This window comes from Anopheles maculipalpis, chromosome 3RL (genome assembly GCF_943734695.1).
Source record: "Anopheles maculipalpis chromosome 3RL, idAnoMacuDA_375_x, whole genome shotgun sequence".
Classification (NCBI taxonomy): domain Eukaryota; kingdom Metazoa; phylum Arthropoda; class Insecta; order Diptera; family Culicidae; genus Anopheles; species Anopheles maculipalpis.
Genome location: NC_064872.1, coordinates 48,415,610 through 48,443,564, shown reverse-complemented (window position 1 = coordinate 48,443,564; position 27,955 = coordinate 48,415,610). Strand labels below are relative to the sequence as shown.

The following is a 27,955-nucleotide window of genomic DNA, read 5'->3' as shown; positions in this document are numbered from 1 at the left end:
CAAAGGAGTTCTGCTATTTTGGGAATGTCGTAACTTCAGATAACGATGTCAGCAACGAAATCTGGAGACGCATTGTGCAGGGGAATCGTACTTTCTACTCCGTATGCTATGGGCTTTCACCGTATGCTGAGATCCAGAAAACTTCGAGACCGCACTAAATGTGAGATATATCTCACACTGATTCGACCGGTGGTCCTATATGGCCACGAGTCTTAGACCATCCGTGCAGAGGATGCAAACGCTCTTGGCGTGTTTGAGAGTCGCATCCTCCGGATCATCTTTGACGGTGATTTCGAGCATGGAGTGTGGAGGAGAAAGATGAACCACGCGCTTGCTGAGCTATATGGAGAACCGGACATGCTGACGGTAGCAAAGACCGACAGGATACGATGGCTGGGGCATGCTATGAGCATGCCCGCCAAGAAGGTATTCGTCAGCGACCCCCAGTTCGGCACGAGGCGTCGGGGAGCACAGCGCTCCCCGACCCAGTTCGTTGGCTGGATCAGGTTATGGGAAGCTGCAGCTAGGGATCGAGTTTACTGGAGATCTATTGTTGACCGGGCCATGTCACGACGACATGCTCTTGAAAAGAGCAGGCCAACATGATGTGATGATGATGATGAAATTGAGTTAAGTTAGGTTCCTTCGTTGATCGTACACATATTCAATGTGTACTTTGGTTTTGCACAAAGCGGTACCAACATCAAGGACCTGCGTTTGCTTCGACTAGTTTTCTCACGCTGATACTACGGATCGCGATGGCGGCTACGATAAAACACATTCGAAAATATCACTCCAATGTGCATGAAGAATGGTGGAAATAAAATGTTGATACTACTGTGCAAACTCACCTTACTTTAGTTAGCTGCTTGTTACTTTTCGGTTTTGTATGTAGCTACCCAACTGCATTGAAAAACAACCATGGAATACTTAAGGTGTCATTCAATAGTTCACGGGTCATCTTCAAACCAGTGTATGTATGCTGGTGTCCGGTCAAACATCTGCGACATCTCAATAAAACCTATGCAATTTGGTTGCGTACGACTGTTTTATCCATTTTCACACGGGGTTGATTTCAATACGCACTCAGATATCCAGGTAAATACATTTCTCATTTATGATTTTTGAAAGTTTGATTTGAATAAAATTTAGAAACTGATTCTACACGTGCGTGAGGGTCCTTTATATTGACATTTCCTTCTTCTGCTGATTATTAAAGTATTTTCACTGGGAATACAATTGCAAGCGGTGGGGCAGAATTTGACAGCTGTGCGGTGTCGTATGCGGTCTGCACGTTTTGCTGACGAAATAAAAACACCGATTGAGCAGCAAAGTGAGCTAGTGCGAAATATTTACGCTTTCAGAATGGCTGACTTTGATAACGCCACCAAGTGTATCAGGAATATCGAAAAGGAGATTCATCTTCTACAAGCTGAAATATCCAACACACGTAGGGGTATTGGCCTTGAGGACGACAGCGTGGAACTAAAGAAGCTGATGGAAGAAAACACGAGATTAAAGCACCGCTTGGCGATTCTTCAGTCGGTAAGCGTTAAAGCGAGGTAGAAGTGTACCGTTGGATCTTACCGGCGTTTTGATGTGTATTTTTAGGCAATTTCCAAGGAAACCGGTTCTAGCGAATGCTCCAACGATGTGTTCAGTGAATCGATTATCGGAGAACTGCAACGAATATTTACGGAAGCGATACGAAAAGCTTTCTCGGGAATATCGGTGGAGGCAGTGGTGACTCTTTCCACTTCACCCAAATTTGGTGATTATCAGTGTAATAGCGCGATGCAAATAGTGCAGCTTCTGAAGCAGCAAGCTATTAAAATGTCGCCACGCGATGTTGCTCAAAAGCTTATCGATGAATTGCGGACTCCGATTGCCAGCGTTGAAAAATTTGAAATAGCCGGAGCAGGTTATGTGAACATTTTCCTTTCCAGGTAGGGTATCAACGAGTCGATCGTTGATAGATAAGAAAGGGTAATAATTTTGTTGATTCTTGCTAGGTCTTATGGAGAGCAACGTATTATGAGTATCCTGAAGGAAGGAATACGTCCACCATCGATGAAAAAGAAACGTGTGGTGGTGGACTTCTCGTCACCGAACGTGGCGAAGGAGATGCATGTCGGGCATTTGCGTTCCACCATTATCGGCGATTCGATTTGTCGTTTTCTTGAGTATCTTGGACATGATGTACTTCGCATAAACCATATCGGCGACTGGGGAACGCAGTTCGGGATGCTGATCGCTCATTTGCAAGATCGTTTCCCTAACTTTCAAACGGTTTCACCTCCGATCAGTGATTTGCAAGCGTTTTACAAGGAATCAAAGGTTCGTTTCGATAGTGATGAGGCGTTTAAAAAACGTGCCTATGAGTGCGTTGTCAAACTGCAAAGTGGAGAACCGAGCTACTTAAAGGCGTGGAATTTGATATGCGACGTGTCACGTAAAGAGTTCCAAACCATCTACAACCGGCTGGACATAAAGCTAATTGAGCGCGGCGAATCTTTTTATCAAAGTCGAATGAAGAAAGTCGTGGAAGAGCTTAGACAGACCGGATTCCTCGAAGAAGACGAAGGGAGGCTTATCATGTGGAACGAAGACCGGTCCGGAATTCCGTTGACTGTCGTGAAGTCTGATGGCGGGTTTACATACGACACTTCCGATATGGCCGCTATCAAACAACGTTTGCAGGAGGAAAAGGCAGATTGGCTCGTATACGTAACCGACGCCGGACAAGCCACTCACTTCCAGACTATCTTTTCCTGTGCAAAACGTGCTAAAATTCTAGATGAGAGTAAACACCGCATAGACCATGTTGGTTTCGGTGTTGTGCTTGGCGAAGATGGTAAAAAATTCAAGACCCGGTCCGGTGACACGGTCAAATTGGCCGAACTGCTGGATGAGGGTTTAAAACGCGCGATGGATAAACTTCTACAAAAGGAACGTAATTTGGTCCTCACGCCTGACGAATTGGTTGCTGCTCAAGAGTCAGTAGCGTACGGGTGTATCAAATACGCAGATCTGTCCCACAACCGTAACAATGAATACGTGTTTTCCTTCGATAAGGTAAAGCGTTTGCTGATCCAAAGTTAGCTCTCCAAGTTTGACGATCGTTTCTTTGTTTCAGATGTTGGAGGACAAAGGTAATACGGCCGTTTACTTACTGTATGCCTACACTCGCATACGGTCTATCGCCCGTAACTGCGGTGGCGATTTTGCGAACAATATGCAAAAGGTGATCGATACCACGGAGCTGAAGCTAGAACACGAAAAGGAATGGAAGCTAGCCAAGGTTCTGCTCCGGTTTACCGATGTCGTTTTGCTTATCATGAAAAATCTGTCCCTGCACTGCCTGTGCGAGTTTGTGTATGAAGTTTGTACCACGTTTAGCGAATTTTACGACAGTTGCTACTGTATCGAAAAGAATAAGCAAGGTAATGATTGATTAGCCGTGGATTTCGCGTCGCGTTGAACATTAATAACTGTTGTTTTTACTTTTACAGGAGAAATCGTCAAGGTTTATGCATCCAGGATTTTGCTGTGCGAAGCGACATCCAGAGTGTTGGGCAAATGTTTCGACATTCTGGGTCTGAAGCCAGTGCATAAAATATGAACTATTTGCACAGCTATTGTGGCTTTTCAGTCCGAATATAAACGATCCAACTTTGTAATCAACAAAAAAAAATAAAAGAAAGGTTAACCAAGATCCAAACTAAAAAAAAAATATTGTTTCAATCTTATTTTTAAAAATTGCTACCTGCCGTTGTTCCTGCAAAGTTTCCATGAAAATTATCCATATCCGCTAAAAGTATGTATGAAGCATCATACTGAAAATAAATAAAATAAATGTATGATGTTAAGAGAATAATGTGATAAAAACGTAACTAAACAAAAGAAAAGTAACTTGAGAACATCGACATAGAAAATAACTATCGTTGCCACCAGCCGTAAGAAGTCAAGTAATCGATCGCGCTTATAAACTAGCGCGCTGTGGATTGCACTGATGACATTTGTTGTTAAGATAACCTGAAAGAAGGGCTAGCGGAACACGAACCATGGCGGCAAGCGCAAAGAAAATTCTTTCCAAAATTCGCCAAACTAACCAAATAGCTGGAGGAACGCTATATGTGGTTAACAGAAATCCCCGAAATCTCGAACGCTTACGATTAGCGTACAAAACAGACGGATATCATCTGGAAAGACCCGTTCGAAACTTTTGGCACAGGTATGTTTTGGATGCAATTTCCTATTGGTTGGTTGTGTTCGGTTATATTCACCAGTGCCGTCGACTATTGTTTTTCTAGGTTGGAGTTGAACGCAAGCAACAAATATGTAACGGCCAAATTGGTTCACTTTGAGAACGGTACCGTGATCGAATGCAGTACCACCGAGTGGGCGTTAAAGCGGCACCTCTACAAAGGGAACGACTACACGGCATATAGCACGTTGGGTAAAGCTTTTGCCTCAAGATGTTTGGACGCCGGGCTTACCGAGATGCGGTGTGATTTGAAGCCGACGGCCGGTATTAAGGTGGACGCATTTCTGCGCGCCGTCGAAGAAGGTGGAATTGTACTTCAGGAACCGGAACGTATTCGTCCAGCCTACTCGTGGGACATGCATCGGCCCGAAAAGCCGTGGGAAGTGACAGAATAACACAACACAAATACAAATTTACATGGTGGTTTAGTGAGCTACGGTTTATTACATCAATAAACGATAAGCTGTTTCCTTTCAATGGTTCCTTCACTCGTTACTGCTCGTACTTGTGCTTGATGTCTTTCCACAATTTCTGCAACGAAACGACAAGTTTTCGAAATACATTACATAATGCAACTCGTACGCGAACGCAGCTCTGCCGATGGGTTACCTACCCCTTTGTTATGAGACTCGAACACGGCATCGGTGATCATATCGAAGCCACGCTCGAAGAAAAATACGCATCCCGCAATTCCGACCAGGTAGGTGGACGTACGCTTGAGCAGCAAATTGTTCAGCAGCTTCATTTTGATGCAATTTCACCGCAGGAATCTCCTTCGTCGTACTTGCAATCACAACACGAGCAGAGAAAATTACTAATGTCAACTTCGATCAAAAAGATTGCTGAAGCTGTGGACGTAGCGTGTCAAGCGAAAGAAATTTGACACTTTTCCACTGACAGTGCGAATTTCCAACGAGTTATGAGAAAATCAAAACTGCTGTCTGTACCTTTTTTTTTTGCAGGAAATAAATGTTGACCTAAAAAATAAATAATAAACTTCTAGTGGATTTACTTCACGATAGAGGCAACCATACATAGAAATCGTTGTACATTTACTACATTTTCATGTTCATGTTTTTGAGCCAATTCTTCACCATCACAGAAAATGTTGCTTCGTGTTTCTTTCAATTCTAGCTTAATATAACAGCAACAATCTTCGCCATATGTTTCAGTACCATGTTCTTTCAGTTTTATTTAACATTTAATTTACTTTAAATACTTATGCATTCATTCTTACAGCTTTACAAATGGGTAAATCAAAGCGCAATCGTCTTCGTAACTAACCGGTTGCACTCTAGTAATCAGCTGCCGTGTTCGACAAATAATCTCTACGGCCAATATTAGAAGCTTGCTTGCTTTGTACAGCTTCAAGTTTGGGACACTCGGTGATACGATGACCTAAACCACCACAGTAACTGCAACCATCACCCAGATCGGCATACTTCTCTGTCTCCGAGCAAAGTTCGCCCAAGAATGGAGGAACCTTTTGTTTCGCTTCGATCAACAGGTGCTTCAAGTCCAGCAGCACAAACTGTTCGGTCGCCTTGTTGATAAACGTCGTTGCCAATCCTTTCGATCCCGATCTTCCCGTACGGCCGATTCGATGCACATAATTCTCGATATCGTCCGGCATATCGTAATTAATTACATGCTGCACGTCGGGAAAGTCTAACCCTTTCGAAGCGACATCCGTTGCGACCAGGACATCTTTTTCTTGATTTCGAAATGATTCAACCGACCGGTATCGTTCCTCTTGATCCTTCCCGCCATGGATTGCCACAGCTTCAACACCCTTCAGCAGTAGGTACTCATGTATCGCATCGACATCCTGCTTTTTCTCTGCAAATATTAATACAGGCGGTGGAGTTTTTTGGAGGCACTCCAGCAGATACACAACTTTTGCCTCTTGTTTCACGTATTCCACATCTTGTGTAACATTCATCGAGGCAGCACCTGCCCGACCGACGTTAATTGTAACTGGTTTCACAAGAGCAGATTTGGCAAAGTTTTGGATCTTTTTCGGCATGGTGGCAGAAAACAGCAAGGTCTGCCGCTGTCCTTTGAAGTAGGAAAATATCGTACGAACGTCCTCCTCAAATCCCATATCAATCATGCGATCAGCTTCATCCATACACAAATAGCGGCAAACATCGAGATTGACCAATTTCTTATCAAGCATATCCATGAGACGGCCCGGTGTAGCTACCATGATATGTGCTCCTTGCTGAATGATTGCGATCGCATCATTAACTGGCACCCCTCCAATTGCCAGCACGGTACGAATTTCGGGCATACCAGCTTCCTGCAGGTGCCGGCAGTAGTACTGGATGATATCGTGTGTTTGCTTCGCCAGCTCCCGCGACGGACAAATGATTAAACCGTATGGACCTTCACGCTTGATGAATGGCAGGCGTAATTCCTGCTCCAAACAGAACATGATTATCGGCAAAACGAACACCAGCGTTTTGCCGGAACCGGTGAAAGCGATTCCAATCAAATCGCGCCCGGCTAGCACCGCTGGTATTCCTTGCACTTGAATTGGTGATGGTTTTTTTATGTTTCGCTTCGCTAATGCGCCCAGCACTGCTTTCGGTAGCTTCATTTCACGAAACGTAAGAAGTGGCGGTGGTACGTTTTCTCCTTCTGTTAAAATGCGCAGCTTCTCGCGGATCTTCTCGTGGCGCGAGTCTGGCTTTGCCAAAATGTATCTTGGCGGCGTCCAGCTGGTTTTGATTGGATCTTCATATTGTATACCTTTCGCCAACTCAGCAACACCCATCAGAGCTTTCTTTTCGGCCACACTTTCAAGGATTTTTTCCTCTTCCTTCAGCTGTTTCTCAACGGCGCTGATTTTCTTTGCCTCTGCTATCTTCTTCAACTCGGTGTGTTGATCCAACAGGCTAATGTTGAACTTTCTTCCCCACGACTCCTCCGTGCTTTCCTCTTCATGTTCATTTTCGCTGGACGATTTTCCTACTGCAGATGCTTCCGCAGTTAGCTGCACGATGCGACCAAGCTTGAGAAGTTGTTGTTTCTTTCGTTCCCTCACTGGTACATAAGGAACGTATTTGTCATTTTCTTCCTCAGCGTCACTCTTTTCTGAATCTCTCCTGTACCTCTTAACAGAAGAAGCAAACATTTTTCATCAATCGCTGCAAAAATAAAAGTTATGGAATGTTGAATGAGAGACGCTGCTGAAGTATCCTTGTTTGTTTCACTGTTTACAAAATTGTGGACTGACAGTTTTTCTCCTTCGATTGACACATGGTTCCCAAGAAACAAAAGTATTTCATTTTCAAAATTTTCTAAAGTATTTCAGCTTACCCGTCAGAGGGCGCAGTCAGGTATGTGTTCAAAAAGTTTCAAATCGAGCAAGCAGTTATTGAATTGAAGAGACTTGCTTTTAACGAAAATTACACAATATGTGTCAATAACTAAAGTTTTATGTCAAACCAGAAAATAACATGATATATTTTAACATTAGAAAACTAAACGAACTTAGGATCATAGATTGCAATTTAACAAAACACAATGATAAAAATTAGAACAGAATGTTGTTACTTTGTAGTTTTTAAGGGGGAAAATGCCATGGAAATCTTTGTTTTCAATATCAGACCGAAAAATCATAACATTGCTTATTGTTAATGCGCATGACGCATGGAAGCTGCTTAGGAGCTGGTTAAACGCACGACAAACTTTAACGCGTATTATCTACTGCAAAAAGCGTATTAGAGCAGCGTTCATTATCGTGCGACTTTTGGCTGCTTTAGATAATTTGACTATTTGCGTATTGCTTGATACTTTTATCAAACCTTTGTGCTTGGGGCCTCTAAACTTCCTCGATGCATCGGAAATAACAAGTTTTTAGTTCAACAAACTTTCAACTCCGGCATTACAAGTCCAACTAGTTTTGTACACGGTGTACATTGCGCGAACTCGATGCGTACTTTGGTGCACACTGAATGAAGTTCGCAAGATCGCGGGTTAATCGCGCAAGAACGCGGATTTCTAGAGGATACCTGGACGTCAGTAAGTGGGGGGAGGGCTGGAGGTGCGGTGTTTAAAATGCCAGTCACAATCATTAAAATAAACTGAATTATCCAAAATTCGTGCAAAGAGTATACGAACTTTAAGTGATCAGACACTGCTTTCATCAGAGACTTTTCTTCTTATTTCTTTATTTTACATTTTTTATTTTTATACAAATTGGGAATATGGGAAAGCCCGACGCCGTAGACTAGAGTAGACTTTACCCCTACTTGGATGTGCTGTTTCTCCGTAGAAAATGTTTCCACGAAATCACACATCAATACAACAATCCTTTTAGAATAATTATTTAAGGATCATTTCGTTAGTTTTTATGATTGAAAAAGTTAAATAATTTACTGTTGCAAATACTAATGTGTTCTGTGTCACTCTCAAACGAATGAACAGCGTCGACAGCCACTAACGGTTACATGTGATCAAGACGCAGCGGTTCCATCTGAGAAAACGCCCGTCGAAAGAGTGGTACGGCTGTGCCGCATCAGCAGCCAACGTCGTGTTGCCGGTATTACCGCTCAGGAACCGACACCAACGGTACCGGGTGGTCATAATGCAGCGATAGCGACACTATCAACTCGGAAAGAGGCCTATACGTCCACGTGAACGGTCCCGTCGAATGACCGTGTACTTCATCTGTACGCACTGTAGCAGATGGACGAGGGGCGTACACATACCGTATCCAAGGTGCCCTGTGTCATAGGATCGGAATGCTTGATCGGCTTCCTGGGATTGTACCAATCGATACATGCGCAGTTATACTTCCACGATTCGAGTGTCGAGCAACAACAAAATGAAATGGTCGACTTGCGGTTGGCGCTTAGCAGCAACCTGGATCGGGTGATTGTGGTTACCCTGTGGCTGCTAAAGCATGTAAGACGCAAGCAATCCACTGGCTGCCATATCGTCCAACTGCCGATGAGGTCGGTGGCATATTTGTCAGCAACGTACAAGGACAGTCGCGTGATATTGTCCTGCAGAACCGTAGCACCGGAATTATCAGCCGTGTTTACGAGTCGCATCAGATTAACGATGCACTCCAATATCTACAACTGCATCCGTACGCAGAAGTAGGATGGCCGAATGGCATCTCAAAGGCACCGCACCGTGAACGCGGAATGACTACATCAGCACCAGGCGATGATGGAGCCGAAGCCGAAGGTTCGTGAGAATTACTGTTGGATATTTAACGCACCAGGAGATAAAGTGACACAAAATTTATACATCATTATTTATACATCATTATATGAGATTCATTTCATCATGACCTCTCTTTTTCATTTTTATGCTCTGTCTCCCTCTACTCGGAATTAGTGTTTGAAGCGAACTGTTTTTGTGCCTCCTCTTTGCCTCTTCATCGTCTTGTTTACGCGAAAGGACAACCGCGCTCTGAAAGTGATTGGATATGGATGTGTGATGTCCCTGTGTGATGGTTCAAGTTGATTTTGTCGCCAATGTGTTGCTTTTTTCATGTGATCTCTGGGATATTGTTAACAAGATCAACGTTTTTCATCGAGAAAACATGTGCTCGTGCCGAAATTGGATGATTTCGAGTGCCAACCAGAGGAAGAAAGAAAACAGCGATGCGCGATCCGCTTCTCTTACACGCATACATACATACACCAGTACAGCTCGTTTCGGCTTGTATTTCAGCGGTTCATTTCGTCTTGTACTTTAGACCAGCAGTTCATTTCGGCTGGTTTTGAGTGAACCAGTGGTTCATGTAGTCTTTTACTCGAGTGAACGGATTTGTACCAACAAGACCAGAGCAAGACGAGAACAAGACGAGAGAATTACATACATTTTATCTCTCGGATTGTTACCAGGGTCGATTAGGAAATCGATGGAATAAATGAGAGAGTCTAGAGAAGAATCTTCAGCAAAGGCTTTTGGAGTAGAATTCATTTTGTATCCCGAGTCTGCCTAGTTCTGAAATATTACCAAGGTCCTTGGCGGGTAGCCGAAGTAAGACACTTCAGAGCGTTCTCCGGCAGTGTATTCGAAGCCTGATTTGGGAATTCAAAATCTCTTCACGGAGTAGGTCGTAGCCCTACAATTACTATGCCACATCGAAGCAAATTATTCCTGGAGAATATGCCACCTTCTCAACAACTCATTGATCCATTGCTCCGGACGACTTATGCAGCAGTACTGCATGTATCAAAGTTGTAAAATCGAGGAGCAGCGCCTAAAGGCCACGGGCCAAGAGAGATTGCAAAATCCAAATTTCAGGCTCTCATGAGCGTTTGTGAAATTTGCTTTGAAATCACTTTTTGGGAACCTAACGCATACACAAGCTACCTTCACGTGGCAATGGAGAAAAAGCTGAAATCATAATTTTGAGATTTTTTGACAGATTTGCATCGATTTGAACAGTTTGAAATTGCGTGGTCCGCAGCCTTAAAATTTCAAGGAGACCATCAAGTACAACTGTGTGCTGATGCATGTTTTTGCATGCAGCTTTTTTATCCTTACTGTTGGAGCCGGACGCAGCCAAAATTACGCAGCCGATTATAAGTAAAAATGAATCTGCGTGATCGCGTTGGCTTCGACTCCCGATCAGCTCTCTCTCGACTTAGGATGTTTGAGAGACGGGGATTCAGGACTGGACCGCCTAGGTGGATGGACGCGCTTGCTGTAATTGTTATCCGTCAGAGTATCGTGTCAATAAAAATTGTGTGAGTGTGTAAAGTAATTACGTCCGTATTTTTATTCCGGCCACCGAGTTGACGTAAAACTTACACTATTGTTTCCTGGCTGAGATCGTTTCATGCGAGTTCAGTACCAAGACTCAATGACTATTGTACATATGATTGGTAAGCCTCATCTCTTCGTTACAGTAACGTGCAACTCAAAGTGACCAGAGGTGATAGAGTTTTTATTACCACGACGGCAAGCTTCCGATCGACCAGATCTCACTTCATGTGTTTTTCGGTTGAAGCTTGAGGCAATCTTGCAGGATTTCATTCGGCCAGAGTGCTTGGGCTTCCGATTGCACGCATTCATGTGATTGAGTATTAAAAACGTGGTCTTCCTCATGCTCACTGTTTGCTCATCTTCGGTGATGCGGACAAACCACGGTCGGCGGCGGATTACGACCGATTGGTGTCGGCTGAAATTCCCGATTCTGTAAATGAGGAGCTTCACGAATCATTAGTGATCAGCTATAAATTATTTATATTTTATCACTTTATTTTGCCACCGTTTTGTCAACAATCTCAAATTATTAGCCGTTCAATTTTGAATATGTTTTTATGCATCCCAAAAAAGCGAACACTCTGGTATTAAGTGCGATCCCGGAGTTTTGTTGCGTAGCCGGAGTTATGTTGCGTAGCCCTGTAACCGGGCCAATTGACTAGTTTAAAGGAAAAGAGAGAGACGAATGTAGTCTCAGAGACTCAAAGCCTATAAAAGGGGGACTCAAAGCCGAAAAAAGGGATGTACAGGAATCGGAGCAGGAAGCCACCAGACGTTCACTGGCAGGAATTCGTTTGCCCCTGGTACCCCTTGGAGCCTCGTATGACGATCTACTCGATCTACGACACTCATAGGGACTCCAACGAAATTGCACCAAGCGCAATTTCTAAACTATAACCTAACCTTAAGGGCTAGTTAAAAGTACGACGAACTTTGACGCTGCTAACATACTGCAAAAGGCGTATTAGGGAAGCGATCGTTAGTGTGCGACGTTTGGCTGCTTAATATAATTTGACTATTTGGTAGGCATTTACTATTAGGCGTAACTCCGAAAGCCACAAATTTATCGCGTAAACTTTTTATGGATACAAGCAGCCGAAAAACAAAACTAATTATGAACGAAGGACATATTCGACGTATGAATAGAAATGCCATACACGCCTTTTAAATAGAGACTGGGAACGTTTGCGCAGGATCTACCAATGAGATGGCTGCGTACTTAAGAGCTCAGTTCGAAAAGAACACTAATTTGCTCCGAAAATGACTGATATATACTGCGCATTCAATCATATAGAAATGCATGTATGGAAATAGCGAACCTGTATGCTTCCAGGCATACATTATCATTTTTAATATGAACCTATGGTAAGTGCTATTGAAATACAGTAATAAGTTTATCATCAATGTATTTGGGCTACTCGAACCCGTTAATGAAGCCAATCCAAACACAATTTCTAAAGCAGTCAAGTTCTATATTTTATCATTTATTTTATTTGTACAAACTTCAACAATTTTTTTCTTTTACAATAATCATAATGAATAATAAATCTATAATCTTTTTGTTTGTTGTTTCATCGCTCATGCTTTTGCATCATCGTTTTCATTAGCTGTCATTTGCCTTGCTGTTTCCCAAAATGTTTGCACATTTATGATTTGTGTAATAGGTTCATATCGTTCAGTGTGTAAATGTTGTGTGTGTGTGTATGAGAGTGTTTCTTTTGTTATGTTGTTGGGTTTAGCAAATATTGCCATTAGCTCTGATTTTAATTCTAGCTTTGACCATTGAAAATCAGGCAAACATAAGCAGGATGTTTTTCTAGTTGGTTATGAACACGAACGTAATTCTTGTCGACTTAATGTGAAATACATTTGCCAGTGTAGACCAGTGTTTATGAAGCTTAATATGTTAGCGTATATGTAAGATGATGAATTGGTTGGGTGAATTTGATTCTGAATATGTCATAGTATCTTAAATATTTGTAGTTGTTGGTCGATTTTTGGTATCATTATTTAGGAACTTAAATGCAAAGTACGATAAATTTCAACTCCATTTTAAAATAGGCGATTGCGACGAATTGGGTTCAGAACATAAGTTTTCTTTACGTTTATAATAAATGCTCAAATTAAAAGAATATACATAAGTTGCCTTATCCAAACAGGTTTGCCAAACAGGTCATGAAAATTTTCATTCCTCCATTTTATCAAAATTTAGATTATGATGACGAAGTGAAGTAAGTTCACCAAAATTATTTTACCTCTTAATCATTTGAATGCCGCGTGAGAAAACATTAAATTAGATCAACAATGAAAATCGCAACTAATGCGCAGCTCTGACCAGCTACATGGAAATGGTATTCAGTAAATTATGGATCAAATTGTACTTATGCGTTCTAACAAATCAAATAACGACCGCTCGAGGAGCGATATGTTCCCCTATAAAGCTTTTAAGCTATGCGCAGCTAGTGGAAGTTGGAGAATAGCTCCAATTGAACTGAAATTCATAGTATTCAAAACAATAGACGACATGACACCAAATCACAGGGAATCGCCAAGTATGCATGTTAAATTGCCGGCTGTGTGCGGCCAAATCCTATCGGGAAGACACAGAATTTGACCTCAGAACATTTTCGTGAACATTTTTCCTTCCTGATGCCCGCGCCTTATGTGCCACTTCTGTTTTAAACGATAATTCTAAGAACTCTTGTCATGTAAGAATAAGAACATTGCTTTTCACTGTGATATGTTTAGAAGTGGGGAATGCAGTATACTTTTAAACATCTCCAGCAAAAGTACAACGAACGTATATGAATCATTTGCCCAACACATGCCGTCGTACCCCAACGTTAGTAGATTGTTTGTCACCGGTGCACACTCCAGTTCGGTTGCCACACGTCGGTGTTTCAGAGTCAAACACAGCACTAGATAGAAGAAAAATGATTCACGAAATATTCTGGACCGTTACATCAGCAGCACAACCATAACGTTTGTAGCATTTGGAAAACAATTTCAAAAGAAAAGTAGTACGAACTGTAGCCATTGCAACCGTGTTCATACTATCAAGGCACAAACCAAAAAATGCGACTTAAAATGGTCGACTAAAAGAAACCTGATCGACCTGGCGCGAGAACAAAGCATTGAATAAATCCTTCTAAATCTTGACCTGATGCAATGGTTGATGTTTTAGCTCTGATGATAGCAATGGGAAAAGAATTGTGACATGTAAGTAGAACCAAGATTCGAGAGCAACAGCTGGGGAAGTAGCTGTGTGCACAAGTTATCAATTCTTACAAGTCCTAATATATTACACACTAGGATTTTTCATTTGACGGTTCAATTCGTTCGTGATTTTTTTTTTTTTTTGTATTGAAATTAGGTCGTTACATGAATAAATCATACAATTTACAGGTGCTATGTGTTTGGTTCTTTTCAAGCGAATGCTAAAATTGGATGTATGTGTACGCGAGTATTAGTGTTTGTGTGTGTGTGTGTGTGTTTAATTTGTGTTGTTGTTTCACTCTCGTATGTAAGAAAATGTACACGCTGATAACAGTTGAGCCATTGCCCATCCTTACCACAAAATAAACAAGTTTAGATGCTCTTACAGAAATATGTGTATATAATATACGATCATTTATAACTGGGCTTTTTTTTTTGCTAACTGTGGTTGCATTCGGTTGGTTCCCGGAACTACTTGTAAAAGTACTCTGATGATCGTTGCTAAATTGTTCATGATGTTATCGCTACGGGAACAGAAAACAAAACTGTCGGCTGTAAGTTGAAATGTTTCATCTTGCTGTATTACTTTCCATGCGTCTGGCTCATTCGGCTATCGCTCCTCGTGGTTGTGTGTTGTGGTTTAGTTAAAGTGTGTTTGCTTGCTTGTTTATGCTATTTTGTTGCGCCACGAATCAGTTATTGGTTTAGCGGTTACGATCGTTTCGATTTTCCCTATATCCCATTTTTACGACTTGCACGTATGCTGGTGTCCCCTATACACTCTGTACCTACACTGTTACAGCGACAAGGTTCTTCTATCTGCTTCCATCTGCAATAAATGTTCGCTTGAAGTGGCGTTCACTTTTCTCTTGATTGTACATTATATGGTTAGATCGAGTGAACTTGGTCGAGTTCGATTGAGTAGATTATCTTGTTAATTACTTCGTCAAATCTGGTTACCTCTATCAGCAAGCTTTGAAGTTCAGTAACGCTTTTAAGCTGGTAAGCTGCTGCAGCTGCTATATAGCATCCCGTCCCGGGCATAAGCAGATACAATTCCTTCCTGGTTTACTGCTAGAAGGAGAATTACTGGTTGCGCATCAACGGACCGTACATGGACGAAGTCATTTTATACCTAGGTAGCTCTTAGCCGTGGCGATTGCTTAGCAAATTATGTGGATCGGCTCGTGTAATACTTTACTGACGAATATACCTACAAATCTTGGCGTAACATAAATAACAACTGGCTGACCGTTGACCATAACATAGGATTCGATGTTATGCTAAGCGGGTGCGATACTCACTACACTATCATACCGTTAAACCATTTTCGAAACGAACCTAGCTCATGTTTGTGTGCGTAAAAAATAAAAATAAAATAACAGGAAAAGGAAATTACTTGAACAATAAATTAAATAAATGGGTATACTTCTTTGGTTTCCTGTTTCGTATCGCATTACATTCGTTTACTCACGAGCAATGCAGATTAATTATACTTTTACACACACACACATACACGCACCACTCAAACAACAAAATAAAACCATCAATCACGACTTGCACCAGATAAGAGGCTTTTTATAGTTTACTATATAAATACTTTTGTTGCTTTGCTCTTGCACGCTACGCATAATATTTTTACAGATCTCTCTAATGGTTTTGCTCAAATGTGCTATCTCCATTACCATGGAACTAGTGAAATCATGCACGATTTAAAATCTCTCCCACCTGCCGAATTTACACCGGCAGATCCACCGGAGTTGTTCCTTGTGGTGGGAGAATTTACTTTGCTTGGCTGGCTCGCTCGCTCGCGCTTGTTGGCTTGCTTGGCGGCTCGATGCTTGGCTCTATTCGATCTAAGCGATAAACCTGTCCGTTCTGTTTCGATTCAAATCGATAGGGTGTTTGCGTCGTTTCAAATTTAGTCCTTCACCCAACCGGTCGAGGTTCGAGTTTTGGGGAATTTTGTTTTCTTGCACACTTATTTTTGAAAAAGGCACTGAAATTGTTGTTTATTTTTTGGACAATGGGGGGAATCCTTCCTCCCTTCAATACATATTATTTCTGTGTTGTGTTGTAGGGCGTCTTTTTATTGTGGTTGCGACTTTATTTTATTTTTTGCTTTGTTCACGTAGCGTTTGCGATTTGTTTTGTTTGTTCTCTCCTTGTTTGTCCCATTGTTTACGCTCGCTGCAATGTTTTTTTTTGTTTTTTAATGTTTATTGCCCATTCAGATGCAGAACGTTCTATAAGCATGCGCATGCAGCTGCTATTTCGGCTCGCGCTACACTTATTAAACCTGAATATTAAAGGTGAATAATTAGTACAGAGCAGCAAAAGCGCGCCTTTACTGGTGTCTTTTTCGTTTACACTGTCGCTTCTCCTTTTCTCTTTTGTTTTGCTTTGTTTTTGTTTTTTGTTTTGGTTTGCTATTCCTATCTTAGAGAGTATAATTTTCCACTGCTTCAAGGGCAGGGGGGAAAATGACTAGCTGTTTTGGCGTGGTTCACTCTGTTAGCTTTGCCGCTTTCTCCAGCGCCTGCTTTGCCTTACTCTCAATTGTGCATTGCTTAAGTGCGTGAAGTTTTCTTAATAAATTTGAATATCCGTTCGCTTTGCTGCTGTTTCCAATGCCATGCCAATTGATATTAATATTAAACTTTAGGATACGCACACACGCGCGCACACACACTCTCAATCACACCTTATCTCATCATTTGGTTGCTGTTTTGTTCTATCTATGCCTGATTCTGTATTTCGCACCGCACAAGGAACGAAGTTATGGTCTACACGTCGAATTGGGTTTCGAATAATAATGCGCTTGCAAGACGGACAAGTGGATGAATTGCATGTATGACAAAAAGCACAAACATGTACGACGGTGTGCTGCACAAGCTGCTAGCAAATAGACAATTAGCAAATGGACAGCAAGCGCAACTTTATACGAAAAATCATTGCATGTCGTACCGGTTCTAGCTAACTGGCTCTATTCTTCTTATCTATGTTACTCCTCCTTTCAATATGTTCAACAAGCATATGCGTCTGCGTCCTTAACATTGTTTCTCTCTGTGTGTGTGTGTGTGTGTGTGTGTATGTGTGGGTGTGTGTTTTGCACTAGTTTATCTCTACTGATGTTGTTCCTCGTCTCATCGTACTAGTTTGTTTTGTGGTTTGAGATTATCTCCACCGCTTCAAGCGAACATTTTCATTCGACACAAGATGGGTTTTTTTGAATGGGTATTTTAGCTGTTGTTCTTGTTGTTATTATTTCGTTCGATTTGATGCAAAAAAAAAGCACGCATCGCACGCAAAATACTATCAATTTATCAGCGGAGCAAATGGCAACCAAAAACCTTTTCTATCTCTCCCATTTACTGTATCTTGTTGCAGTAATTGGTAATGAATTGGTTAACACAAAACGAAACAAACACATGTGATTTGTTGTCTTCTTTGCCTCTCTAGTCCTTTCTTTAATGGAAAGCATCAACCGTTTTGCAGTAGTGATTTGTTACTAAAGATTTCGTAAGATGAATAAAACAATTGACATCATGTAATAACGAGTTGTACCGGTATGCATGTGTGTGTGTGTATGTGTCTGTCTGTGCCAGATAATGCAATTTTGTGCGTGTAATTGCATAAGTATAGGTTTGATGATAGCTGATGTTCGTTCTATTTCTTTAGTGACTTTTATAGCAGAAACAGTTAAAAATAATTGGTTTTACTTTTCTTTTTTTTTTGCTGCTGTTGTTGTTGCTGCCGCTGCCTTTGCCATTCACTAAATTTGCACGAACTGTAAGAGGTTGATTTTAAATCTTTGGTATCTTTTGTTTGTTTGTTGGTTTGTTTGTGGCCCATCCTTTGCAGTACCTGTGTTGGTGGGCGCTCTCTCTCTCTCTCTCTCTCTCTCTCCTAAATTTGTTCGATATTTGAAGCAAACATAACGTACTGGATGAATTGATCGTGACGCCACTCGCCAACCAATTCAATTTGTAATGAGCGTTGTGCTACCTATCTACAAGATTTACCCATTTTGTTTACGATTTTGCCTGTTGTATGTGTTCTTTTTCTTCAAACATGGCATGAAGTGAAAGCATAATACCGATATCAAAGTGTGTCCGTGTTTGTGTATATGTGTGTTGTGGTGTGTGAAAGAACACATTACGTTTAGTTAGAACAGCGTAAACATCGTAACATCGTGTGTTTCCATACACGGGTACCAGTATAATAATCATAAGTCACAATGGAGTGAGCGTGTTTAGTCGGTTTTAAGAAAACGTAGAGTAAATTAAAACACAAAACAAAACAAATACATCGTACATTTAAAAACTAAAGCGCGTACTGCTCTCTAACTTCGCGAGTGATCCTGTGTGTTAGTGAGGGGGGAAGCTTTCATAGGTACGATAAAGTGAGCGAATGCATGTATGTGGCAGTGATCCATACGCATTATTATTATTATTTTTTTTTACAAACGTATAAAGATACATGTGAATTTGTGGACTGTTGTTGAGACTGAGGAGCGATTTCCAATGCTTTAAAACTGGCTTAGGCTATAGTCAATACATGGATCAGAGATAAACCTCCACCGGATACTTCTGAACGTTTTGCTTGCTGCCAAACCTAACCTAAATATTCTTCTTTTCCTCATACTTTACACCTTTTGCGCCGTTTTGGTGTGGAGAAAATGCATCCGTGAAGATCCTTTCTCCCTGTGTACGATCTATAGTATGTTGCTGTGCCTAGTCGGAAACGACACCATCAAAAGCATTTTTTTATTTTTGTTTCGTGTGTGTGTGTTTGTGTAGTTTTTTGTTGTTGCTTTTTTTGCATGTTTTAGTTTTTATTTAATATCACAAAAGCATTCTTATGAAGCAATCGGTAAAAAGGGAACCTATAAAGAAACGTTCGTTTTTTTTTTCGTTTTAAGATACAGCAATTTTGCCACGCTTTTATCCATTTTTTTGTGTGTGTGTTACGATGCATACGCGTGTGTAGAGCACAGTTTTTTTTCTTCTCTTTGTTTTGTTTTTACCAAGCTTATCAAATTGTTTTGTTGCGCTCAATTTGCAGTTTTATTCTCTTCTTTTCTTATTTTTTGTTTTACTCATTTTCTTTCTCATTCTTCAGAGGTTCGGAGCGTACACTGTTCTGAAAATGATTGATATTTTAAGCTTTTTTTGATTAGCTTTTGCTGTCTATGATGCCTTCTATTCTAGCTCTCATCTCTTGCCGACCGATCACTAGTTTGCAGTGTTTTTTGTTGTTGTTCTTTAACGTTTGTTGTCTTATTCTTTGATACTCGTTAGCGTTTCAGTTATATGAAGCACCTCTTAATACTTCGAACCCTTTTACATACTAAGTTAATAGTCTCTGGCGCAAAACTGACTGAAAGGATCTTAACAAAACGGATTTTAGACACCCCACCATTTAAATACGCTAAATGTGCAAGAAATTCGCCATTCTTTTGAAACTATAGCTAGTTTGTCTTATGTTATGTTAATGTTCTCTTGTTTTTCTTCCACTTTCTTTAAATTACCTACTTTCGCATTACTGCCAGCGTTCTAAGATTCTTATATTCAAATGCTGGCAATATTCGTTTATGTTAAAAAGCATTTCTAGTATGTTTGGGTGTGTACGGTGTTTGTAGAGTGGAAATGTTTTTTTTTTTTTTGATTATGAATCTGTGATCCTGTGTCATTGTGTCCTCTTTTGTTTGTGTATAAGCGTGTGTGTGTGTCTGGTGTCTGTGAGTGTATATTTTAATTTCTTATTAAATTCAATAAGTTTAATCGTTACATTTAAAGGCTCGCCCCGACCCCTCGCATTTGATTTTTTTTCTTGTTTGTGTTGGTTTGCACTTCGATACAAATGATTATGCTTTTTTATTACAACAGTTTTTGTATTTTTCAAAATCATTTATATCTCTCATTCCTCTTTGTTGATGGCTTTTTGATTGCACGCAGAAACATATTATTAATGATATTGGCCAAGCTGGATTTTGCTTTGCTAGTGGCTGACAGATTTGGTTTGACGTTTTTAGGTAGTAGCAATAGTAGTAGCCTTTCCATGATTAGTTGTGGATGCTGGTTTCAATTTCAAGTAGGCTGTGCTGTTTTGTTTTGTTTCGCTTTTAGAGAATCAAGTAGCAGAGGGTTTGCTGATAAATACTGTCAGGTTCCATGCATTCTTTAAGAAATGGTGCTCGGGTGCTAAAGGACTTCTTCCTCAGTTCCTTCATATCTTCTCCGAAGCTGGCCTCTGTTTACCTTGGATGACTTGCAAGTGTTTAAGCAATTTAAACTTATGGATACGATGCACGCACACACAGGCCTTTCAAGCATTCACGCTCAAACATCGTGTTGAATTTGTTGTTTGTTTTTGCTTTGTTTGGTTAACTCGGTTATGTGAACGATCAAATTTCGATCGTCTAATAGTCTGTACAAAAAACTTTATCATCATCATCGCCGACCTTGATCGGGAGTAGCGATAGGGGACGCGTCATATATCATTGCAAAACGCGAAAAAGGAACGAACATGTTCAAGAACTGTAGTAAACGATGACAGTTTACTTACAATCGCTACCAGATTTTGCCACTTCCGAGATGTGTTTTTTTTAATGCGCTCATGTCCTAGATCCATCAAACAGTTTTTTTTTAATTTCGATTCCACCGCAAATGGATGATTGTGGGTGTTCTTCATTCCACTGTTTTTTTTTTTTTTTTTTTTTATAGAATTAATGTCTGACTTGCGCATCTCGCACTAAAAATAAATGCAGCATGTATGCATTTTGCATTAACGAAGAAAAGTTCTAAAAAAGTACAAGCTTTTGAACAACACTTCAACAACAAGACTTCGATGGTTTCCATCAACATGTTAGTACATCGCGTGTTTTAGCACATAGTGTGAACGTATTAAAAAAAGTTGCACTTTAAGCAGTGCTTAATTTAACATTTTAAGTGATAGCATCCTACAGCATCGCAATAATGATGTCCAACGGACATATAAATAAAGAAAAAATGTTTTTCTGCCCAAACAAATGGCATCCGCCAATGTATGGGTTTGGATTGGTTGCTCAAATAAAAATAATTACAAAATGTTTAAGTTTGGTAGAACGATGACGACTGGTTTTAATTCATCCGGTTCTGTTCATTTGGTTCAGCGAATCATAGTCCATTGCGATGAATCTCACCATGCGCAGCTTAAGAACACTTTTACCTTTTCAATGCCAAGGCTCGCACCAAGATCGGCCATTGGCGTAGCGATAGATTCTGCTGTTTACATTTGTTTGGATACGGCCACTGCCTGACTGAATGTGCTAGAGAGTCTTATCAGCACCAGCAAAACAATCTCTTTTGATTTCCTTACGTTTATCCGTATTGTTCTGTTCTGTTGATTTGAAGAGTTTGATGTCAGATCGATTCGATTGACCTGACCATATGTACATGTACATAAGATAGCTTGCGTGTATGTGTGTCTTGAGAGAGATTTTGTCGATGTTAGTTGTGTTTAGTTAAATCGTACATTCCATGTCATTTTAAATATTATTTCTGCCGTGCTTCGGAATCTGAATCCGAGAGAGGGGGGCGAGACCTGGCTCAGACATCCGCCGTTCGCGATGTTATGCTGGGAGATCGTGAGTGTATGACGACACGGTGACCGTTCTTGGTCACAAATCCATCACTCTCCACCAGAACGGCCGTCTGACGGCCTTGCGGATCGCCGTTACTATCCGGTGATTCCTTTGATGATAGACTATGATCCATTACACCTATGTTAGCCTGAGATCCGCCGAGAATTCCTTTACTTTTACCACTACCAGGGGTGCCGCCACCGCCACCACCTATACTGCCACCGGCGATCTGGCTTCCATTATCTCCACTACCTACTGCCGCTCCGCCACTACCATCGTTATCATTACCATTGCCACCGTCGTTTCCGTTATCACAGGCATCTATTTCGAGATCATCTCCAGAACCGTCGGTTCCACCGCCGTGACGCTGCTTGTACCGTTTCCACGCATGCTGTATGAGCCGAGCGCAGTACTCCTCGCGCTGTCGCCAGAGCGTGGACGAGACCGGTTCGTAACCCACTTCGTCCGGGCGCTGCTGCACTTCGCCCAGCTCCGCTGTCTCTTCAATGGGATTTCCTTTCCGAGCGAAAAAGTCTTTCGTCAACGCGTCCAGAATGTCGACGCAGAACATCATATCGCCACGGCATATGGGAATATCCATCGAAATGATCTTGTAACGATTTGGTTTATGTATCTGCAGGGGCGGTTCCAGCACGTCCAGAAAGTCGGACAGTTGATCGTATCGGACGTACTGCGTACCGTCGGGATCGAACTGCTGCCATATCTCGTAGTACATATCGTAGTCATCGTCTGTTAAGCCCTCCTGCACGTCTTCCGTCGCTTGGGAGTAGTTTTCGAGAATAACAGCAATGTACATGTTGATGACGATAAGAAAACTTATTACTAGATACGCCAGTAGGTACGTTATGCCAATCGTTGATGAACCACAGTTGCCCGGATAGCCCTTATCATTGTCCGGCGGTAGACAGTCTTCCTCGTTGATGATACCGTCCAGCACACCATCCCACCCGGCTGAGGTGGACATCTGGCCATACAATGGATAGAATGTACAGAGTGGTGAAATAAAGCGAAACTATAGCCAACCACAAACAACCCACCTGAAATAGCAATATCATGCTCTGGCCGAAAGTTTTAAAGTTGTACACATCGTCCAAACCACTCTTATCCTTGACGTGCATGAAGAATGACATTCCAAAAATGGCAAAGATGAACATCACCAAGAAGAGTAGCAGGCAAATGTTAAAAAGTGCAGGCAGCGACATAGCTAACGCAAACAGCAGTGTCCGTATACCCTTGGCGCCCTTCACCAAACGCAATACACGGCCCACCTTTGCAACACGCACGACTCGGAGAAGTGTCGGAGATACAAAGTATTTTTCAATGATGTCACTCAAGACAAGACCTGGAAGAATGTGCCTATGTGTTACACCGTTCAAATACGTTGGAGAAATAAAATCCGTCACTCACCTAGAATTGATAGAATGACCACAACGAAATCGAACAGATTCCACGGCTCGATAAAGTAATGGTAACGTAAGGCGAAAATCTTCATCAAACATTCACTGCTGAAAATGCAAATGAATATCATGTTCAAGTAGTCCAGCACCGCACTAAACGTTTCTGATTGTTTGTAGTGATCCAGGGTCATGGTTAACATGTTGAAGCCGATGAACAACATAATGATCATGTCAAACTTCTTGTTGGTCACAATTTCGAACACTATTGCTTGCGGACGCCACTGTAAAGATCGTGAGAGATAAGCATGCGTTATGTTGCAGAAAAACGGCATCTCTAGGCGAAAGCACTCACCCTTGGTCGTGGGATTGCCTTGAGAGGTTTTTTCGAACCCATCTTCTTCATCGCATTGTAGTACTTTTTCTGATCCTCCGTCATGAACATTTCCAGCGATCCTCCAGCTTTCTTCTTCTGCTCGTTGAAGTTATCAATAATCACACCAATGAATAGATTCAATGTGAAGAACGATCCGAAGATAATGAAGAACACAAAGTACAGATACATGTAGATGTTCGTTTCCCGTATAGGCTGTTTGCCGACCTGCAACAGAAATTACCGAAACCGAAACATGATAACTGCGCTCACGCACAAACACATACAGCTGCATTGCAGATCACTTACATCACGCGAATCGATTGCATCGTTCATGATTTGTATCCATCCTTTGAATGTCGCTACTTGAAACAGACATAGGTACGCTTTACCGACGTGATCGAAGTTCATCGGCGAGTTTTCCCATGTATAGTTTTCGGCCCTGCACGCATTTACATCCGGAATAATTTCGTGAGGTAATGTTGTTTTGTTCTTATCCACACACTACAAAGAGACGAAATCGGTTGGCCTGTTACTATTACAAAACCAAATGGGGTTGGGAAGATGGCAATAGAATTACCTTGAAGTATTTTCCAGCAAATAATTGCACTCCCATGATGGCAAATATCAGCCAGAATATTAAACAAACCAACAGCACGTTGAAGATGGACGGTATAGCCTGAACCAATGCATTCACGACGACCTAAGGTACACGGTTGATTCAAAAGTACCCATGATTTGAACGATACAAAGAAACCATTAATATTAACCGGGAAGGAACTACTTTTTTTTTTTGGTCTATGTAAGATGTTATATAATTTTAGTTGTTTAGTTGTTTTCAAACGTAAAAGCTCTGTTTTTTATCTTTAGACAAATGCAGTGAACAGAAAACTCAACAGTACAATGATGCAAAAATCGATATGTAAAGCGTCCATTGTTTTCAAATTTTCAGTATGCGTACAGTTCCTACACATCAAACTTAGGTACTGAATTACTGAAAAAGTGAAATGATTTTTGCAAAGCATGCCACAATAGGTTATTTGCTGATGAGCTGATGTGCGCATAGATAAGGTAACTGATACAGGACAAACAAAGATTGTATGTAAAGGCCTTTAATTTAGCACATGAAATGCTGTTGAAGTTTAGAGAGTTTTTGTGCAACAGTGGTGGGCGACATTCAGTAGTGCTTGTACTTTATCATACAGCGTGCAAGTCGTTATGTACATGATTTAGATAGGAAGGACATGCCAATTTATGCACACATTTTACAAACTTACCATACAAATAAAACATATTTCATTAAAAAAAAAAATTAGGCACTTATAGAAACAGGAGAGGCATACAATGAAAATAAAAATGAAGCGTTAAATATGGGTAAGAAGGAACGACTATTCCTACTCATGAATTATTCAGATGCAGCATGATAAAGTAATGGCCAACACGAACTTCAAAACAATTGAATCTCTGCGATCGTAACACAGTCTACTTCGTTTGAATGATCAAAAAAATAACTAACACCATATAAGAACAATCTAGAAAAGAGCATTGTTAGAATAGCGCAATTGGTTTGGATGATGCTTCATACTGGATTGATGCGTTAAAATCAAATGTTAGTGCAGATCGATATGTAGAATGGCTAGTTGCTCTATTGAATGCTTGTTTGGAAACTAATGAGAGAGTAAGGTAAATACTTTGGAATTACGTACCCTCATTCCCTGCATACGGGACATGGCACGTAGCGGTCTCAGGGCTCTAAGAGTTCGCATGGTTTTGAATGCTTGAATACCACCAGCTCCACAAAGTGAAGCAACGAAGTTTATTAAAGATACCTACGAAAATGGCATAGGTCAAATCACTCGAGTATTTAATGGATGATGGTCGTAACGTTGATCTGTAACCACCCGTAACATTTGTTGTCTCCATATGGTTAAGCTACTCTGTCTTCAACAATGATTGTGTGTAAAATATTGTATGTTGACTGCAGAAGAACTGAAGGAATTTGTTGAGTTACAAACGAATGCGCGATTTGATGACGCATTCGAGCTGTGTATGCAGTGTATGTAATCTTTGAAAGTGAAACTTATTAAATGAATTGATAACACTAGTATGGACAAAATTGCTCTTCTATCCTTTCAACTCATAATTAACTCGTTTGCTCTCCTGAAGAATTAAACATGACAGAATGTTGGAATGTATTAATAAAAAAATAATTTTTAAAGCAACAAAAGAGCTATCGTTTTTTTTTTCAACTCCTTTTTACTTTTTTGCAGTATTGTATCATTTGAAATCAAACGTTACTTGTATTGAGTAACTGCTAATTGGCATCTGTTAAGCAAAGACACATTTGAACGTAAATTTAGGATAAAAACGCTTATTTTTCATTACAAGTATTTGCAAACAAATAAATTCATCAAGTACGAATGAATACAATCAAATTAAGATAACAGAAAGAACGCAACACATAAAAGTGACATCGATACATACTAAAGCGCCTGTTTTGCATCAGCATCAGCTACATGTATCACGTACAGTACACGTACAGCAGCGTTTGAAATGCACCAAAGATCGCTTGGGTTTTGCTTTTAACGTATTCTTATCTGGCAGCATAGCGTTTAAAGAAAGGTAGGGTAGTTGTCAGTTTAGACCATAACCATCACGTACAACATTCAACATATCATTCCTTTAGATCCATCGGTTGATCTATGTTCAATAAGCATCCTTTTTCTGACCTGACCTGATTTTTTAATCTATGGAACTTCAGAAGCTATCAGAAAGCAAATAAACTCTGTTTTATCGTAACAAATCCGAGCTCCTAAATGTGGCACTCTGAAACTGAAATTTTTTCCTAAAATTTTGCATCAGCGACATACACCAGTGTGCAAAATACATAACATACAAATAACACACGGATGCATGTGATTTGGCTCGGTCGAGTTCATCAAGCTCAAGAGCGATGCATACTTTTGCGAAGGCTATTCAAGTTATCCTTTTAAGTATTCCTAGCGACGATTACCTTGCAACACAAATACTGGAAGCTAAAACACAAAAAAGTACAGCAAAAATCAAATAAAACCAGATAATCGTAAATCAAATACTGAATTTCTTAGGTTGTTTGTCATTTACAACGTTTCCCAATTTGATTCCTTTTGGATACATTAGGACGTTTTCGTAGCAAACGAACACGAGTACACCATAATGATTTTGGATGATTTACAAATGTAAGAAAATTGTACAATTGCACATCTAGGAAGACGAATCTGATATATAAAGTGTTCTGTTATACTAAACATCGAATATTACACACTGTAGACCAGAAGCTGCATTGAAATGTTTGCTTAATTGCATGTAAACCAGCAACGTGAACAAAAGATAGATAGATGACAGATTGATTCTTTGGACAAGAGATTTTTTTTTTGTTTTTGTTTTGAAGAAATACAGCACACGTCTATACAAACATAGAGAGGACTACAAGGAAGAAATAGAAAACAATCGTGTTTCGCCAGAATGTAGAATGTAGGAAATTGAAGGAAGAGCAAGATAGCTTCCACGAACAATGTCACTGCACAAAGTGGTACACCATCAAAGGCCATTAGAGGTAGCGCCTCTTTAGCGATCGAAATGTACGCAAGTAAACCAAGAGGCTTGGTACTTACTCTCATACCCTCCCAACGTGATACGGCACGAAGCGGGCGTAAGGCGCGCAGTGTACGCATTGAACGGAACGCTGGAATATCGGCCGCTCCTACCCAGATAGCGGCAAGGTTTATCAGCGATAGCTAAGGAAAAAAAAATCATTGAACGGAGGAAAAAATACTAATCAAACACAAATCAACTCAAGATAATCGACAAGACAAGATTGTCTTAAAACTTCACCTCGATCGAACCTGACAATATATCGCATGTGTGTGCTTACTCAACGTAGCAAAGGACTTTTTTTTTAGCATGTTACAAAAATGTGTATGTTAAATAATAATTCCGTACAAGTGAGAATTGTGTAAGAATTTATGGTTGAAGTGAATCGAAGAAAAATCCCTTATATGGAGATAACATATGAGAATCATATGAGGGTCCAGTCAATGGGTTGAACGACGCACAGAATGATCATACTTACCATTACGATAATAAAATCAAGCCAACACCAAGCATTCGTAAAGTATACTTTAAAACCTAAAGCTAACCATTTGATTAACATCTCTAAAAAAAATATCACTGTGAATATTCGGTCCATATAATAAAGGATATCTTGAAGGATAGGGCGCTGTGGAAGATGTACATCTTCGAGTGCCTGTAGCAAAGCGTAATATATAAATGAGAGAAAG

General features: G+C 40.7%; 6 protein-coding genes across 55 annotated transcripts in view; 2 read left to right on the top strand and 4 right to left on the bottom strand.

The window, feature by feature from the left end:
- Positions 1 to 27,955, bottom strand: part of LOC126562156 (CXXC-type zinc finger protein 1-like) — a 154,409-nt gene that overhangs the window by 62,704 nt on the left and 63,750 nt on the right. The window lies entirely within an intron of this gene.
- LOC126561764 (probable arginine--tRNA ligase, cytoplasmic) lies at positions 1,282 to 3,622 on the top strand. Its single transcript, XM_050218074.1, has 5 exons — positions 1,282 to 1,545; positions 1,612 to 1,946; positions 2,013 to 3,075; positions 3,137 to 3,443; positions 3,513 to 3,622. The coding sequence occupies exons 1-5, from the start codon at positions 1,282 to 1,284 to the stop codon at positions 3,620 to 3,622; spliced, it is 2,079 nt and encodes a 692-aa protein (XP_050074031.1).
- On the top strand, positions 4,038 to 4,771 carry LOC126563148 (39S ribosomal protein L18, mitochondrial). The gene is made up of 2 exons (XM_050219773.1): positions 4,038 to 4,234; positions 4,314 to 4,771. Exons 1-2 carry the CDS (start codon positions 4,065 to 4,067, stop codon positions 4,660 to 4,662), a joined length of 519 nt encoding a protein of 172 aa, XP_050075730.1. The 5' UTR covers positions 4,038 to 4,064; the 3' UTR covers positions 4,663 to 4,771.
- LOC126563459 (cytochrome b-c1 complex subunit 9) lies at positions 4,688 to 5,097 on the bottom strand. The gene is made up of 2 exons (XM_050220103.1): positions 4,881 to 5,097; positions 4,688 to 4,798 (listed from the first exon to the last, which is right to left on the bottom strand). Exons 1-2 carry the CDS (start codon positions 5,010 to 5,012, stop codon positions 4,760 to 4,762), a joined length of 171 nt encoding a protein of 56 aa, XP_050076060.1. The 5' UTR covers positions 5,013 to 5,097; the 3' UTR covers positions 4,688 to 4,759.
- LOC126561869 (ATP-dependent RNA helicase abstrakt) lies at positions 5,556 to 7,425 on the bottom strand. Its single transcript, XM_050218220.1, has one exon. It carries the CDS (start codon positions 7,404 to 7,406, stop codon positions 5,562 to 5,564), a length of 1,845 nt encoding a protein of 614 aa, XP_050074177.1. The 5' UTR covers positions 7,407 to 7,425; the 3' UTR covers positions 5,556 to 5,561.
- Positions 21,757 to 27,955, bottom strand: part of LOC126561282 (sodium channel protein para) — a 38,372-nt gene continuing 32,173 nt past the window's right edge. For 49 of the 50 annotated variants that reach the window (XM_050217262.1, XM_050217310.1, XM_050217266.1 and 46 more), the window contains 8 exons: positions 27,748 to 27,921; positions 25,343 to 25,465; positions 24,217 to 24,339; positions 23,946 to 24,140; positions 23,619 to 23,864; positions 23,277 to 23,547; positions 22,907 to 23,211; positions 21,757 to 22,833 (listed from right to left, as the gene is read on the bottom strand). In XM_050217262.1, the coding sequence (XP_050073219.1) occupies positions 21,814 to 22,833; positions 22,907 to 23,211; positions 23,277 to 23,547; positions 23,619 to 23,864; positions 23,946 to 24,140; positions 24,217 to 24,339; positions 25,343 to 25,465; positions 27,748 to 27,921 (2,457 nt within the window). In that variant the 3' untranslated portion in view covers positions 21,757 to 21,813. Of the gene's footprint in view, positions 22,834 to 22,906; positions 23,212 to 23,276; positions 23,548 to 23,618; positions 23,865 to 23,945; positions 24,141 to 24,216; positions 24,340 to 25,342; positions 25,466 to 27,289; positions 27,413 to 27,747; positions 27,922 to 27,955 lie in introns of all 50 variants that reach the window. The other variant, XM_050217309.1, reaches the window with a different exon arrangement.

Excerpts from the sequence above, each read along its gene's own strand:
- LOC126561869 (XM_050218220.1), bottom strand. The coding sequence starts at position 7,406 with ATGTTTGCTTCTTCTGTTAAGAGGTACAGGAGAGATTCAGAAAAGAGT.
- LOC126561764 (XM_050218074.1), top strand. The coding sequence starts at position 1,282 with ATGCGGTCTGCACGTTTTGCTGACGAAATAAAAACACCGATTGAGCAG. Across the intron at positions 1,947-2,012 it reads GTGAACATTTTCCTTTCCAG|GTCTTATGGAGAGCAACGTA; the intron begins GTAGGGTATCAA and ends GATTCTTGCTAG. Across the intron at positions 3,444-3,512 it reads TATCGAAAAGAATAAGCAAG|GAGAAATCGTCAAGGTTTAT; the intron begins GTAATGATTGAT and ends TTACTTTTACAG.
- LOC126563148 (XM_050219773.1), top strand. The coding sequence starts at position 4,065 with ATGGCGGCAAGCGCAAAGAAAATTCTTTCCAAAATTCGCCAAACTAAC. Across the intron at positions 4,235-4,313 it reads GTTCGAAACTTTTGGCACAG|GTTGGAGTTGAACGCAAGCA; the intron begins GTATGTTTTGGA and ends TTGTTTTTCTAG.
- LOC126563459 (XM_050220103.1), bottom strand. The coding sequence starts at position 5,012 with ATGAAGCTGCTGAACAATTTGCTGCTCAAGCGTACGTCCACCTACCTG. Across the intron at positions 4,799-4,880 it reads TCGAGTCTCATAACAAAGGG|AAATTGTGGAAAGACATCAA; the intron begins GTAGGTAACCCA and ends GTTTCGTTGCAG.